Raw genomic sequence first — 15,804 nt, 5'->3', positions numbered from 1 at the left:
AGGAATGCCATCCAGAGGGACCTTGACACACTTGTGAGGTGGGCTGATGCCAACCTCATGAAGTTTAACCATGACAAGTGCAAGGTCCTACACCTGGGTGGGAGCAATCCCAGGCACAGCTACAGGTTGGGCAGAGAAGAGATTCAGAGCAGCTCTGTGGAGAAGGACTTGGGGGTGTTGGTCAATGAGAAAATGAACATGAGCCGGCTTCAGTGTGTGCTTGCAGCCCAGAAAGCCGAGTGTATCCTGGGCTGCATCAAAAAAAGTACAACCAGCAGGTCCAAGGAGGTGATCCTGCCCCTCTACTCTGCTCTTGTGAGACCTCACTTGGAGTATTGTGTGCAGTTCTGGTGTCTTCAACATAAAAAGGACATGGAACTGTTGGAACAAGTCCAGAGGAGGCCATGAGGATGATCAGGGGACTGGAGCACGTCCCATATGAAGACAGGCTGAGAAAGTTGGGGCTGTTCAGCCTGAAGAAGAGAAGGCTGCATGGAGACCTCATAGCAGCCTTCCAGTATCTGAAGGGGGCCTACAGGGATGCTGGAAAGGGACTCTTCACTAGGGACTGTAGTGATAGGACAAGGGGTAATGGGTTAAAACTTAAAGAGGGAAAGTTTAGACTGGATATAAGGAAGAAACTCTTTACTGTTAGGGTGGTGAGGTACTGGAATGGGTTGCCCAAGGAAGTTGTGAATGCTCCATCCCTGGCAGTGTTCAAGGCCAGGCTGGATGAAGCCTTGGGTGATATGGTTTAGTGTGAGGTGTCCCTGCCCATGGTGGAGGGGTTGGAAGTAGATGATCTTACAATCCTTTTCAACCCTAACTATTCTATGATTCTGTGACACGCCATTTTCCCATTTGGAGTGGTGGCTTAGCAATGGAGCAATTCTGTAAAAATGCTGGGAAGAGATATATGGCCTCAGGCTTTGATCTCAGCTGTGACAGGTCTTGAGCTGTGATAGCTGGAAGCACACAAATACTGGCACCTACCACTGAACACTAGGAAAAATACTTTAGCCTGATGATAACAATTTTGAGAACTTTAAATGATCCACAAAAGCAAAACATTGCTCTTGAAATGTTCTTCATGAAGATATCTCTCTGCACATTCTATGTGACTCAGATTCAATGGGGATGGGTAGCAGATGGGAAGAACTGATGACAGCTTAGGGCAGGCTGGGCAGAAGGAAGTGGGCTTCCCTAGAAATCCAGTAAGAAAGACTGCAGAAAGCATTAAGGAAGGAGGTAAATGTGGCTTGGGAACTACGTATAATCAGAATGCAGCAGGCAAGCACTAGTCAAATGGGAAGGCAAGAAGATGGAAAGATGCCAAACTGCTTTGAAGAAGGACTTCTGATTGTTGAAGACAGATCTCCACACAGGTGCAGATGGTAGCGCGCAGGAAGAGCACCAATGTCATAATTCAGCGCCTATGGTTTTGTTGTGGACAAGGCTCTGAAACTTCACTTCCAGGACAGAAGTCATCAAAGTGGCACCCAACTTAAAATAACTTTTAACACAAAGGCTGCCTCATAAGCAGGGTATGGGCAAGAGTGAGTTAAAAACAGGTTTGCAGTCTGGTGCACACATACAGAAACACGGTAGAAAGATCAACAGAGAGGAATGTTCTCTGCTGCTCCTGGGGTCTGTATTACAGACTGTGGCTGACTGCACGCGTAGGTGAAGTGGGCTGATACCTGGAGGGCAGGCTGCCTGCTCTGCTTATATTAGAGGCGATGGGCTGTGACAGCACAGCATACTTCTCTCTATAGCCAGGCTCTCCCTCCCATGTGCAGGGGCCTTTGCTGTTGGAAGTACTGCTATGTGTGGCTGGCAGCTTCTCCTGTGAGTGAGGGACGAGCATCAGCTCTCCCAGCAGCAGCAATAGATATTGCTCTGCCTGTGTCACAGCCCAGGCTGCAGGAGCAGGAAATCGAGGTCTTCAAAGCTCCCCTCTGGTTTCTGCCTCAGTCAGTAGTCTATGTGTGGCAGTAGTGAGTGAGGGAGGGGTGAAGGGGAGCTGGTAAAGCTGGGAGGAGGAGGAGAATCTCTTGGCTCTTCCCACAGTCCTCCTGAAATATCTGTTGACCTTTTTCCCTGCAGATAGTGACTGTCAGTCAGCTCAGTGCTACACCAAGCTTTTGCTGCTCACCTCTGATGGCTCAGCTCTCCTTCTGCCCTCTTCCTGACTCTCCTTTTAGCCCTTCCTCAAAACCTCTTGCCTACAGCCTTAAACCAAAGTTTTGCTGAGAAGTCTAAAGTCAGTTCTGTTATGAAAGGTGTATTTTCTTAGAGGCACTGGTATCAGGCAAGGTGCCCATGTGTCTTCCTCTTACAAGTGACATTTTTGTGGCTTTTGTCTACAAAGGGCAAAAGCAAGGGTTAATTCTCTGACCAGCTGATGGCAGTGGATTAAGAATATATTGCATCTGCAGTTAAACAGATCTTCCTGTTCCTCCTCTATTAGTATTATGGTTGTTACTATGGTCATTCGTAGGGCATCTAAGTGAAGTTCACCCAGAATAGAGATGCTTGAAACTGAGGAGGAAAGCAGAATAAAACATGAAGATTTCCAAGTGAGGATAACATCTGTTGCTCTTTGAGCTCAGACTATGTGAGTGCATGATGACCTCTCATGTGACTCAGCTGTAACCATCAGTCCTCATCCTGTGAGGTGGCACAGAATGGAGTCCCTGAGCAGTGTGGATCATCAGGATACCTGATAGCTTTGTATTCTTTCTGTAGTCTTTCCTAAAGAAGTGAATTTCATGCAAATTAAGAAAAAGACCAACAAGCAGGAAAATGAGGAAGTTTGCAGGAGTGATTGGGTGGTGAAGGGAGGGCTTGCCTTGGAAAGAAGGCAGTGCAGCTGCCAGCCTGTGTAATTAGCCAAAAGGCCTGTGGAGTGTGGAGAGGATGTCACAAACTGCACAGCTTCTGCCATGGCACTGCTCACTCCAGAGTAGTGCCTGCAGGAATGTAAAGCCTAGCCAAAGCCCAGATATTGCAGCTGATCCTGTGTGAATGCCAGAACCCTTCTGGGCTAGTGAGTCTGCTAATGTATAGCATGCACTATACAGGGTGCACAATTCTATGAAGACTTTGGAGAAGGAAATGCATGATCCTCTGTACAGAGGACTGATTCAGTCCTTATGAAGTGCATCTGAGCATGCTGGGAGGTGATAATTATTACCTCAGCGTAAACTACAAACACTGATGACAAAGAATTGCAAGTGAACTTCTGAAATATATATTAATAGAATTAGTCATCTGTATCTTTGTTTAGTGTAACTGTAGAGGAAAAAGAATTATGGTAAACAAGGTATCTTTGTTAACCTCTGGGTCAGTGGATCTATCATATCTCCTTATATGTAAATCCCAGTCTTCCCAGGAGCCTACGTTCAAAATATTTTCTGCTGATCATTGAAATTGAGCATAAGGAGCCTTTTATGAGTTGCTGGTTTGGTTTTTGTTTTCAGATTTTCTTTATCCTGTCTCGTCATCTGAGGTGGGTAATCAAGGAAAAAAGACAACAAAAAAAGTGCTTGTCAGGATTTTTACTACAAATATTTTCCTTCTATGATATTTAATACAAAAGCACATTTAATTTTTCCTAAAGCAATTCATTCATTGATAAAGGCTGGGTTAAGGATATAAAAAGTGAGTATATTACACTCAGGAGTCACAGAGTAATAGATACAGGTTTGATATCAGAGACTATGGATAAAGACCCCATTTCTGTGGCCAGATTCCTTACATGCTGCTTTCCTCAATGGACAGCAGCACAGCAGTGTGTTTGTATGTTTCTTAGGAAAGCTGGATTCAGAGCCAGTTCCTGGGCTGAATGTTGTCTGTTTCTAAGCAAGCATTTTTTCTCTATGGAAATGAAAGCCAAGCAAGCATGCAGGTGATAGGGGAAGATGTATTTCAGCCTGCTTTACTGAAGGCATTGAGCTCTAAACCAGTTCAATTCCTTTTATTAATTTCTTTTTTGTCTCCATCCCTGTTGAAGTAGTGGGGAAGTTCAGCTTCTCAAAAGCAGCTTGACTTGTGGTGTCACTCAGTTCCTCATTAGTGATGCAGTTACAAAAGGTAGAAAACTCTCCGGGACTTTAAAATAATGATGTGTGTTTCTTGAGAGGTATTTCCCATCACTTCTGTATTGGATTTCAGAGGCTTTTTAGGTAACCAATCCAATTCTCATGAGTGCCATTGTGGGTGTTTTATTTCCATGTGCACAGATTTGTTTTGCAGGTCTGTTTTCAATGTCTGAATGAGTCAGCTGGGAGGAAAAAAAAATCTTAAACAGGAAAGAAGATGCAAAAATAAGCATAATGATCTAGACAAACATGAGATTTCCTCCTTAGAATCTCACAGCTTTAAATCTTTTGTGTGTCAGCATAATTTAAGCTGCACAAGCTCCGGTATTGATTGGCATATATTTTGATAATAGTCTTCATTCATTCACTGCAAAACATTTCTTTAAAACCTTCAACATTTTTTTCTGGTCTTCACAGTTTTGCTGTGATATCTGATGGGGATGCCAGATGGCCCAAAGAGATATACATCAAACAGGTAAAGTGTCCCTGCATCCAGCCCTTTGATGGTCTCTGTGGTGACAGCTCGCTGAAGATTTATGTCATAGAAATACTTGCACAGCACTTTCTCTGACTTGGGTCGAGATTCAGGCCCAGAGCACCTGTCCGCACTCTGCAGTTCTGTCCAGACCTGATGTTCTTCAATCCTTTTCTTGTACACACAGTACTTACTCTTCTCTTGTGTTCCTAGCCAGGCAATAGTGACAGAATTGCAGGTCCTCAGTTTACTGAAGGACTTGATTTTTAAGCTGTCTGGAAGAAGTGGGAATAAGGGCTTGTGGGAATGGGTCGACACCTGTACTTTCACAGAAGAGTTAGACTCCTCTGTGGAGCTAAGCTGCACCAAATACGTGTCCAGCAGCTTTCCCTTCAGTGAGAAATACCTCAGCCCTGAGATGTTTTCTGATGCCACTGGTTTACCATTCTTAGTTATGTGAACCTGTACTTGGCCACGACACAATTGAAAGGTGAATTGTATTTTCTTGTGCCTTGCCTGGTACTGCAGGCTGTAGAATTTCTGCTTTTTCCCATCCAGGACAACCTGAATCATTTTCCCATCTTTCAGCTCTCTCACCTTAGGTTCAGGTTCTTCCAGGGTTCTTGCAAATGTCCCAGTGTAAGCAGCACTAGCGTTTGTGAGGAGATTGACAACAAAAACGTCAAAGTAATACTGGGTACTGGGACTGAGATTGGGCACTGTGTAAGTGTTCTTGGTACCTATGCATATCTGCCTGACTTCCCCACTACTCACTTTGTTAATGATGCTCAATTCGCTTTTGGACAATATCATCACTTGCTGCGGTTCAAGAAGGTACGGAGAGAGAGACAAAGCTAATGTAGGTGGCAGTTTCATTCCAGAGGATCTGATTGCTGTCTCAGCAGCACATAAGCTCTTATAGTTGTGCTTTTCATTAACCAGAAGACAGTACTGAATGTTATCTCTATGTTGCAAGACAGAGGGACTGTGTTTCCAGGTTAGAGTCACAGTTGTATGCCCAATGCCAATAACATCTATCCGTGGATCCATTGGAAGTTCTGGATAGAGGTGCCCAGATGTTGTGTCAGTTGTTAAGTACACAGTAATATGCGTGTCTCGCTCAGTGGATAAGAACTCTAGCATATAAAGGGCAGAATGAGAAGACATACCCATATAAGTCTCTACAGAATTTCCTTTATAGTTAAAAATGGTGGACACCATGCTTGGAGCCTTCTGAAACATTGAGACCTCTTCTGTGCCATGATCACCTGCAGGCAAAAAGCAGACTTGTAGCTTTTTCTTTAAACAGATGTGAAATAAAGTACACTGCATAGCTTTTATTGTTCGTATGTCAGGGAACATCATATTTTCTTCTTGAAAACAATTATAACTAAAAATGCTTTTTGCTACTAGCAATTTATTAAAATTAAAATTAACTAGCTTTTATTTTAGCAGTGCAGTTGTAGGATTATGTTTTCAAAAGGACAATAACTATAAAACCACAACTTGCAAAAGCTTGACTTGAATTATCCCTGATGTCCCTATAATTTTCTTCTTCCAATGGCTGTCTCTTCGTGTACTTTACTTCAAGGAGACTCATACTTTCTGTGGAAGGGGTTTGCTTTGGTTTAGTTTTGTGTCATCATCTCTTGTGAAGAAGGAAGATTTTTCTCTTCAAGGGAACATATCTGAACTCCTCAGTAAGCTGTACCTGCCTGACAGGTAAGAACTTGTTAAGGGCAGCTTTCAGATTTCAGTTTGAAAAATTAATTCAAGAAATCACGAAAGAGAATGGAATTTCCTTTTAAGCTAATGGCAGCGTAATGCCCACTGCCATAGTAGATAGTATTCCAAGAAAAATAAACTGCCAAATCTTCTCTGCATTGCTGTAGGGAGCAAAATGATAGGTTGAAGTGGCCTGAGCCACAGAAAAAGAGCTGAGGCAGCAGAGGAAAGTCTGGGCCAGTACAAATGGTTTATGAAGCTGATCTGTATTTGTGGAGCCCTGAAGACACAGGGTTTCTCCCAGATATTAATTTTAGATTTAGACTTTGGCATTTAATCCTGAATTTACTTGCCTCTACCCCAAAATCCCATGGGCCCCCATGCTTTACTCATGAAGACAGAGATGTCCTCTTCAGCCCATGTCAGTTTACAGGAGAGGAAAGCATGAGTTGTTTAAGCTTGCAGGGAATTTCCTGTAACACAACTCCTTAAGAATAGCTTATGCTTTCTTTGTCTCTGTTTAGGCAGACTGAAGGTTTTACCTCGTTCTGCTTTTCCAAGGAAACTTGCTGAAGCCTTGTGCACAAGTATGCTCCATTCAATGGGAACATCACAGGGGGTCACTGTTATTGTGAAAGGTTCAAGAGCTCTGCCTTCCTCCAAAGCAAAGTAGTACCTGTAAATGTAGATTAAAACCAGAGGGAAAGTGTTAGGTAATTCAAGTCTACCCGAGATTCCCTGGAATAAGCCGTTCTGGTGTGGATCACTCCACTGTAGGTAGAAATGACTTGTTACTTGAGGTTCATCAACACAAGGGGATTATGAATGTCTGAAATCGTCAGCTGTGGGAAGAATACTTCGTGTGTTTTTTTTTCTAATCCACAAATATTTGCTGAAAGGTTTATCCACTTACCATAGGCAATATTTTTCCCACTTTAAGATATATTATTGTATTATATATTATATATATTATCTCAGTGCTTACCTGGTTATTTTGGATGATGGATGTGATTAAACTGAATGACTTTTAGATAACTACCAGCTGGCTAGCTCTGGGGAGTTTGGTATGCTTTTCCCCAGGATTTCCTTACTGGAGTCCAGTGAAACCTCTTAGAGCCTTTCTTCCCTCATATGTGCTTACATACCTGGATCTTCCTGGGTATCAGACAAAGTGGGTGTAACAGAATGGTTTTAGCCAGTCCTGAACATTATCAGACATCAGTGGCACTTTTGGAACAGGCCAGTCCTAAACTACTTGCCTTCATGACAGAAGCTGCTGCATGTAAGCAGTACGAAGAGACATCTTTCTACTCTGTTAGGTTTTGATTCCAGCCTCCTGCCTCATTCCTTTGGTTTTCTGTTTATTTCTGTTGTTTTGGTGTATGTGGACTGTATACAGATACAGAAATGTTTCCACTTGTGTCACTCACTCTGCAGTTAAATGAAGGCAATTCAAGGGGTTTTATTCAGTAGTGAGACAAGCCTAGTCATTATGGATAGATTATGTGAGCCTTGAGGTCTGGCTTACTTTCAGGATATGTATACTGGGCCACAGTCAAGCTTCACTGGAAACAGTTTCACATTCTTGAGTCTTTTACTTTAAGCCAAAACTTGTCATCTCTGGGTTTCCTGTTTGGATGGCTCTGGGGTTCATAAGGTCCTTACCTGATCATGCTAAACTGAAAGGGGTTTGGCTTCCTGATTGCAATCTTAATGTTATGCCACAAGAGCACAATGAAATTAACTTTTCTTTGAGATTTCAATACTCTCTTTTAACAGGGAGAGCTCCTAGTTTTGCTCTTGTGAGCATCGTCACATTATATAACATGTGCCATGTTCTGGTTTCTTTCTCTGAAATGCATATGAAGATTGAGCCATCTGGCTCACCCTCTGCTCCATGCCCACTCCTCTTGGGTGTCTGTCAAAATCTGTAAATGTTGGTCACTGTCCAAAGTGGAGTCTGATTAAACCACTTAAAGTGCATGTCTTCCCAAACAAGCAAATTGGTCTTTTCTACCCCAGATGCAGTGCCAGTTGTAATATCTAGATCATCTACATATCTAGATATGGCAGAAAACATTGTAGATACCTTGGGGAAGTGAAGGAATGTCTGTCTGCAAAACTCTTTTGATTGTAGCAAGCTTTTGTGCCATTCAACACTTGCAGCATGCAGGACATCGGCAGACATCTTTTAATGAGTCCATGCAGATATTCTAGTGATTTGGGGGATAGTTAATTTGCTAGCTAAAATTATTTTATTGTACAGTGAACACAAAACTACTGATATGCTGCAGTTCCAAATCCAGGCTGTTTGTGATACAACTGTTTACTGTTGGAGCCCACCCACTTTGTGTCAGCTCTGCTACTGCTCTGACAACCACCACAGAAAGCTGCCTGAAGTACGTATACGAATCTAAACTTCATCTCAGAGGCTCATTCCAGATTCTGGGCAATGTGATGACACTTAAGCATGACATCAGTGGAGCATTTCTCTGGAAATCCAGTGTACACTGATAGAGCTTTGCACATGCATAGCAATTTTTGTACTGGTAGCATGCAGCTATCAGTGTCATAAGAAGTATCTGAAACTAGAACTGATTGATTTGCTCTTACCTCTTAGGTATGTCCTTCAGCAGGTGAACTGTAGTTTCCTTACCATCAGCAAGTATCAGGGAGTGGTAGAAATTGAAGAGATCTGTGTTGAAGCTCTGACGGGAACTGGTGATGGGTGCTTTCATGGAATGACACAAACAAGCCACCATGAGAAGATGGAGAGGCTGATAAAACCAGAACCAGAACATCTTCGGTACTGCAAAGTGAAATGGCAAAAGTAGATGGAAACGGCTGACTTGGAGGCAGTGAAAATAATCAGTGACCCTCTCTTCCTGTTCTTTTCTTGCTACTAATCATAATTACAGCAAGCCAGACACTCAAACAGTGCCAGTCTTCAGTTTGCCAAATTGCTTGAAGTTCGCAAAGAAACATTTCTTAAAGGATTTCTCTGCAAAAATTGAATGTCAGAAGCTTCTATGAAGTTATTTATTACAGAAAGATATAGTCAATATAGCACAAGTGCAATATTACAAGACAGTTATAAAATTAGTTTCACTGCTAATAAAATGAGTGAAGAATTAAATTTAAAATAGTTTTCCTAGTTTATAATGTTGAATTATAAACGAATTTGCTAAATTTCAAGGCTGGGTTATTTGGAACTGTCACTTTCAAGCTCAAAGGAGGTCACCATATCCCAAACACTGCTTCTGCTGTTCTGTCAGGGATGATTTCATTTTTATTTCATCCATTGTGACTGTAGGTATGTGTAGAGAGGAGGGTCAGTGTAACTTACTCAGAGCAGTGTAAGATACTTTGGTGAAAAATGGAAAATCCTGGATAAGAATCCCTAAACTGATATTTAGGACACTTTAAGCTCTTCTCCTCATTTAAAAGAAGGCTTTATGCTGTAGGGCAGCTGGATAAATCATTTAGAGATTTTTGTTTTACCTTTCCCACCTGCACCACTTCCACCCCGTCTAAACATTTGCTGCTCACTGGAACTATAACAGCTCTATTGTATTCACTCTGTTAAGAGATATTTTGTTTAAAAAAGCATGTGTGCCCCTTCCTTTTGCCAGGAGGTTTTATGATCAGCTTTGAATCTATGGAGGAAATGTACACAGTCTCAAAATTCATCTCTGGCATTACATCTGCCATCACAGCTGGCATTATTTAAACTGCTGTGTACTTTGCACAGAGCTACACAATAGAAGATTCCAGTCAGGATGAGACATTTTCACAGTACACTACTATGTGAGGTTATTGATTATCCTTACAACTTTTTTGTCTGCCACATCCAGTTTCAGAAAGAGAGTAAAGTGCAAAAGCAGAAAGGGGAGAAGAAAGGCATGGATGTTTAATGTAGGTGCCAAGCTGTAGCTCAGGGATTTGGAAAGCAGAGGGAGCTCTGTGAGCAAGATCCTTTTTCTGAGGAAAAAGTAGCTCATGGCATCTTACAAGCAGCAATCAGTAAAGATCCTGGTTAAATCTGATTACTGGTTAATGATAGAAGAGAACATTAAAGACAAAGGCTCAATATTTTGTAAGTGTTATTTGTTTCTGAGCTCAGCCCTTTTCTCATGATGCCTGCAAATGTGCAGAAGGTCTTAGGCAGTCAAAATATCTACAGTTCAGCAGATCTGCTGTCCATTACAATTAAAGTGATTTTATAAAAGGACCAATTCCTTTATAAATATTTCAAACATGTACATTTAAACATAGTATTGAATACATCTGAAGATTTTGCTTCACAAAATATGTTTTCATCTGTGATTCCCAGAGTAAATCACATCTTTAGTATCAATGAGACTGTTACTGAAATTAGCACTACCAGGTCATCTAAGTCTCAATACATGACATCCTAATAAAGTTATTATCTTTCTCTTTGTAATATTTTTATCCCAAGATTAAACAACCATCTGAACAAGTTGAAAGAATAGTTAAGATTACTCTATCAATTCCATTTTTAATGTTGTTATAAAAGAGCTTTACTTACAACTCGGAGTCACTTTGCCAATTCGTTAGTCTTGTAGTCTAATTACAGCTTACAGATTCAAAATATAACCCCAAATATTTTGTTTTACCTTTGACAGTGGAATCTGAGTTGCTCCGTGCTTCAGAGAGGATTAAAAAGAAAAAAAAAAAGCCTTCCTGCTGCTTAAATGACAGGATCTTGCAAACCACACTGATACCACAGCTGCTCAGCTTTTCTTGATCAGGAAAACAAACAAGGCAAGCAAGCAACCAACCTATAATCAGCTTATCCCAAAGAGAACATCATCCTAAAGGCTGATTTCACTCAATTACACAAACAGCTTATTCTCAGACTCTTGGAAATATCCTACATAAAAAAAGACTATGCTTACCTATTGTGTTCCTGGCCAGATGATCCCCAGACTGCTCTCTTTCTTTGCCGAAAAAGCATAAAAAGAAAACAACATAGACTTTTCAGATCTCTGTAGGCAGATGAAAACCAAAACTGTGCAACCAGTTTAACAGGACAGAACTGATTTTTCCATATGGCTCCTGAACAGACATAGTAACTAAAATGCTTGCAGTTTTTCAAGAAGAGAAAACAGAAAAAAACCCAACAACACAGAGTTTTGGTGTTATCTTATGTCGGGTGTTTTAAAAGATCATTTTAAACTTGTGTAAATCTGTAATCTTCAAAGTCCTGATTGCTGCCTTTTCAGTTCTAGAGTTCCTTGTGGAGGGCTGTGAAGCAGGTTCAAGTGTGCTGCCTCCAGACAGCAGGACTTTATTCCTGCACAGAGTGTCAGCCAGACTGTTAGAGCAGCCTAATCCCAGCGGTGGCTGGCCAGAGAGCAGGTCTTTGACAGAAATGCACAGAAAGGAGGAGGGGGTGAGATGGAAAGAGCAAACACTGTTAACCCTTGTTTGCCCTTAATATGAACCAGCCAGGGGCACACCAGTCTCCTCCAGAAAACTAGTGCTGCGTTAGCAGTTTGACGGCCCTTCCACTGAGCCATGAGATGTCCTCGCTCACGGCACTGAAGAAGTTTCTGGTAGTTTCAGGTGTATCATGTTTCTGGTGTGTTTTTATGGTCCAACAGATGTTGGCTGGTTTACAGAAGGAAGGAAAGTCTGAAAAGCTGCAAAGGAGGGAATGCTCCAGCAGACTGGAATTAGTGATCTTTTGAAGACTGACAGGAATGTACTGAATAGAGCTGAGCAGACTTCTTGGCTTGAAGAGGCCGTGTAAGAAAGAAACTCCAAAAGCGTATGGGCTGGGGGAGTATTTCTGGTGTGAAAGTATTGTGGCTGATGGAGCAGGCAGGAAAAGGGTGCATGGGAAATGGCTCACAGCAAGTACAAACAATTGGGGTTACAAACCGGGTGTAACAAGCCATGGTCCTGAAAAGGCCTGCTCCTGCTGAATGAGAATGGTGTATGGCCAGGGTTCTTATGCTGCTTGTACTTTTTGGCCTGAGATGTCATGAAAGGAGCCCTGAGATCATCCCTGTTGTGATGTCTACTCAGCTTCAAGTCTGCTTAGAAAGGCAAGCCCCCAAAAACTGTGTGAGCTTCTATGCAGGTATTTTGCAGGGGGCAAAGACAGAGTATGTGAGAGAGGCTGGGCTTTTAAGAAGAGTCTCTTGTTCAGTGTTTGAGTGAATTGCAGTATCCCTTTGCTGTTGTCTCCCTGAATCTGAAGATGTATTATATAAGATTTCCTGGGGTGAAAAGCATGCTAAGAGGAGGGGCAGGTGAGGGAGAAGTAGAAAGAGACTTCGGATTCTACATAGCAGATATTAATGAAAATTTACATTTTCTCCTTGGCTAATGTAATGGAGAGAAATATTTACAGTGTTTCTCTCATTGCAGAAGATGGCAGGAGTAATTATGATTTTGTTCATCAAACATCTGCTAAAAATGTTTGCAGGAAAGTTTTGCTGAGCAATAGGGCTTTTTGAAAATGGACATTGTGTGGGAGCTTTGATACAGGCACTATACGGTCACAGTATTGGCACTGTGGAGATAGGGACACTGCATGATATTTGCTAGACAACTAGCAAAAGTAGGGTAGTAAGCAAATGGGATCTTTCAGCTAAACTGTTATTCTGGTGTGAAGTCCAGAACAGGTAGTGTCTGAGTAACAGACATAGAAACTAATGAAAATATAAGCACCTAGCCAGAAGCAAACCATTCTCCTAATAGAAGAGAAGCATGATGTTGTGGTTTAAGCTCAGCCATAACTCATGCAGTTGCCCTCTCACTCCCCCCCTTTTCTTCCCCCCACTCCGAGAGGGATGGGAAGGAGAATTGAAAGAATGTAACTCCTATGGGTTGAGATAAGAACAGTTTAATAGCTAAGGTATAACACAAATCACTACTGCTACTACCAATAATAATGATAAAGGAAATAACAAGTGAAGAGAATAGAACACCTCACCACCAACTGACCGATAAAACCCAGACCAACCGAGCACCAACCGATACCTTGTCCCACCTCGGCAGTGAACTAACCCTTCCGGGTAACTCCCAGTTAGATCCAGGCCATGACGTGCTATGGTATGGAATAACTCTTTGGTTAGTTTGGGTCAGGTGTCCTGTCTCTGCTTCCTCCTGGCTTCCCCTCCTCCCTGGCAGTGCATGAGGCTCAGAAAGTCCTTGGCCAGACCAAACATTTGAGCAGTAACTAAAAACATCAGTGTTATCAGCGCTGTTCCCAGGCTGAAAGTCAAAACCACTGCACTGCACCAGCTACTAAGAAGGAGAAAAAATGACTGCTACTGCTGAACCCAGGACACATCAGAAAAAAAGTGCTGTAAAGTTCCTAGAGCAGGCCTGGATGAGGGAAATGTAGGCCAGAAGAGGATGCTTCAAAAAATATGCACTAAAACCAGGGCATGAGAGAAAAGATATTGTCTGTAATACAAGTGCAGGGACTACAGTGTGATTTTCTGAGATTTGGAGGGATTCGTGGGTGGAAGTAAGCAGCGTTGTAAAGCAGATCTTTGGCCAGGGCTTGGGAGCAGATGTCACTCATGTTTGGTAAAATCCCCGGTCAATATGGACACAGTGGACATGTTTTTTAGAGAAGGGATGTACTCACTGTCTTATACTCCCTGAAACTCTCCACTGATATCAAGACAAGCCATTTCCCAGGGCATAATTCAGCTAATGCAGCTCCCAGGGAAGGCAATGGGAGTCTTTCTGTTGGCCTTCATTTCAGGTACGTTACGCCAAATGTTTGGAGAAGCACTCTGTCTCCCGCTGAGTAAAATATGAGCAAGGATGTCAGGTGAAAGAGGCTGACAAGATGGTTTAAGTATGGAAGTAGTCCAGTTCCTCTCACAATAGTTTGTCACATACTTCCCACGTGTGTGCTTACATGCTTTGCTGGAGCAGGATGCTTGTTCATAAATTTAGAGTTCCACTGAAGTAGTATCAAAGGAAAAACCAATATTCTCTATGGAGCAAGTTAAGAGCAAAATTCATGACTCATGTAGCTTGAATGGAGTTACAACAGGGATAAGTCAAACCCTTGATTTGGCACAAAATTGATACAGCAGACTTCTCACTAGAAAACTGTATTCTGTAATAAATAGGCTCTGCTGCACTTCAGAGCTCAGTCAGTGACTTCAGGAGGGCTGTTTAGAGTTCCTACTTTTGTCCCAGCTGTGCTGGCCATCAACACCTTTCATATATGTGAGAGATGACCACCTTTGTCACTAGAGGCTTGATTTCTATTCTGTTATGTAGTTGCTCTGCTAAAAGATCAGTAACTCTGAAAACAAAGGAGCTTTGTTGAAATGGCAGCAAGAAGTCAGACCATCAAGGATTTAGCTTGAAGCTCTCTAAGACAATTCAGATATTCAATTCACAATTCAAAGACTGCAGTTCTTTTGGAACTGTAGTCCCAGTTTCTGTATTCAGGTGAGGGATTCTGCAAGTCCGAGGAGGATTCCATGGTCCTGACAACACTCCTGACAGCAGTGTCCCACAGCACTCCCTGCATGCAGCATTTGGTCGCTCCTTTCATAGCATGCCTTGCAAAAAGATGCTGTGAGTGCCTCTTGGAGCTGTGCAGCTGGTCCTGGCTTGCCCCACACAGTTCTCTGGTAACTGTATCACGCTGCTTTGTACTTGGTAGGGGGATGCAAAAAGTTGACCACACATATTTCTGATGAGGCAGCTCCCCTGACCTGGCAACCTTGAGATGGTCAGGTCACCTTTGTCAAGAAATTGCACCTATGTGAAGGGCCAAGAGAGCTCCAGTCCCCCCCGATTAGTATGACACATGAGAGAACGATAACAGAAGTGCACAGTCTTCCCATCCACCATCCAACCGGATCACGCCCTGGCTGTAACTGCCGTTACCCAAACACAGACAACTTTCCTGCACTCCCAGCAGGTAGTTCTGGCCCATGAAACTGTAATCACATTAAAAATGCATGGGGAAACAGAAATCTAATCGTTCAGTTATAAGACAAGTCATATTCTGCTTTTCTGTCTTTTACACATGCACACATATATCCTATGGATAACTGAATTGAAATTGTTAATCTTTCTGCCTGCAAAATACCTTCTTAACTACCTACTGTCTTCATAGCCCTGGGTGGAAGTGGCTGTGGATGTCTGATGTTGAAAATGTGTTCCATGTCAGATCTGCAGGGGGAATTGCAGCATCCAAATACTCTTTGCATTTTTCATGGCTGCAAGTTGCAATCCTTTCCTGTTGGCAAAAGGATCTAACTTCTGCCTTGTCTTTATGGCTATGAGAAGATGGGAGTAGATTTCTGTAAAACTCCTCTCCCAAGTGGAGTGATTGAATCGTTTCTTGAAGCAACTGGAGCTAGCTGCCCTTGAGAAGTTCACATACTTCTGGGGAGTATTACTGCTCAAAACATGTCTTCTTAGACACACAGCTGGGCTCCAGAAAGAATCACACTTTCCTTTGAAGCTGTGAAAGACAAGTCTAAG

General features: G+C 42.4%; 1 protein-coding gene across 2 annotated transcripts; it reads right to left on the bottom strand.

The window, feature by feature from the left end:
- Positions 1–3,545: 3,545 nt before the first annotated feature.
- On the bottom strand, positions 3,546–11,256 carry LOC101872802 (protein NDNF-like). Of its 2 annotated transcripts, none has more exons than XM_031053440.2 (4): positions 11,223–11,256; positions 8,917–9,112; positions 6,846–6,979; positions 3,546–5,846 (listed from the first exon to the last, which is right to left on the bottom strand). In XM_031053440.2, exons 2-4 carry the CDS (start codon positions 9,102–9,104, stop codon positions 4,495–4,497), a joined length of 1,674 nt encoding a protein of 557 aa, XP_030909300.1. In that variant the 5' UTR covers positions 9,105–9,112; positions 11,223–11,256; the 3' UTR covers positions 3,546–4,494. The 2 variants fall into 2 exon arrangements, with proteins under 2 accessions (XP_030909300.1, XP_005153707.1); XM_005153650.3 differs by lacking the exon at positions 11,223–11,256 and adding an exon at positions 10,941–10,985.
- Positions 11,257–15,804: the final 4,548 nt, after the last annotated feature.

This window comes from Melopsittacus undulatus, chromosome 4, assembly GCF_012275295.1.
Source record: "Melopsittacus undulatus isolate bMelUnd1 chromosome 4, bMelUnd1.mat.Z, whole genome shotgun sequence".
Lineage (NCBI taxonomy): Eukaryota > Metazoa > Chordata > Aves > Psittaciformes > Psittaculidae > Melopsittacus > Melopsittacus undulatus.
The sequence above is the reverse complement of the archived record's forward strand: the minus strand, read 5'-3'. Positions and strand labels throughout refer to the sequence as shown.

What these genes read in the sequence shown, in the direction of transcription:
- LOC101872802 (XM_031053440.2), bottom strand. Translation starts at nt 9,104, where the DNA reads ATGTTCTGGTTCTGGTTTTATCAGCCTCTCCATCTTCTCATGGTGGCT. An exon ending in CTGAAGGACATACCTAAGAG is followed by an intron (nt 6,980 to 8,916) that starts GTAAGAGCAAAT and finishes CTACATTTACAG; the next exon opens with GTACTACTTTGCTTTGGAGG. An exon ending in CCTTGGAAAAGCAGAACGAG is followed by an intron (nt 5,847 to 6,845) that starts GTAAAACCTTCA and finishes TTTTGCCTGCAG; the next exon opens with GTGATCATGGCACAGAAGAG.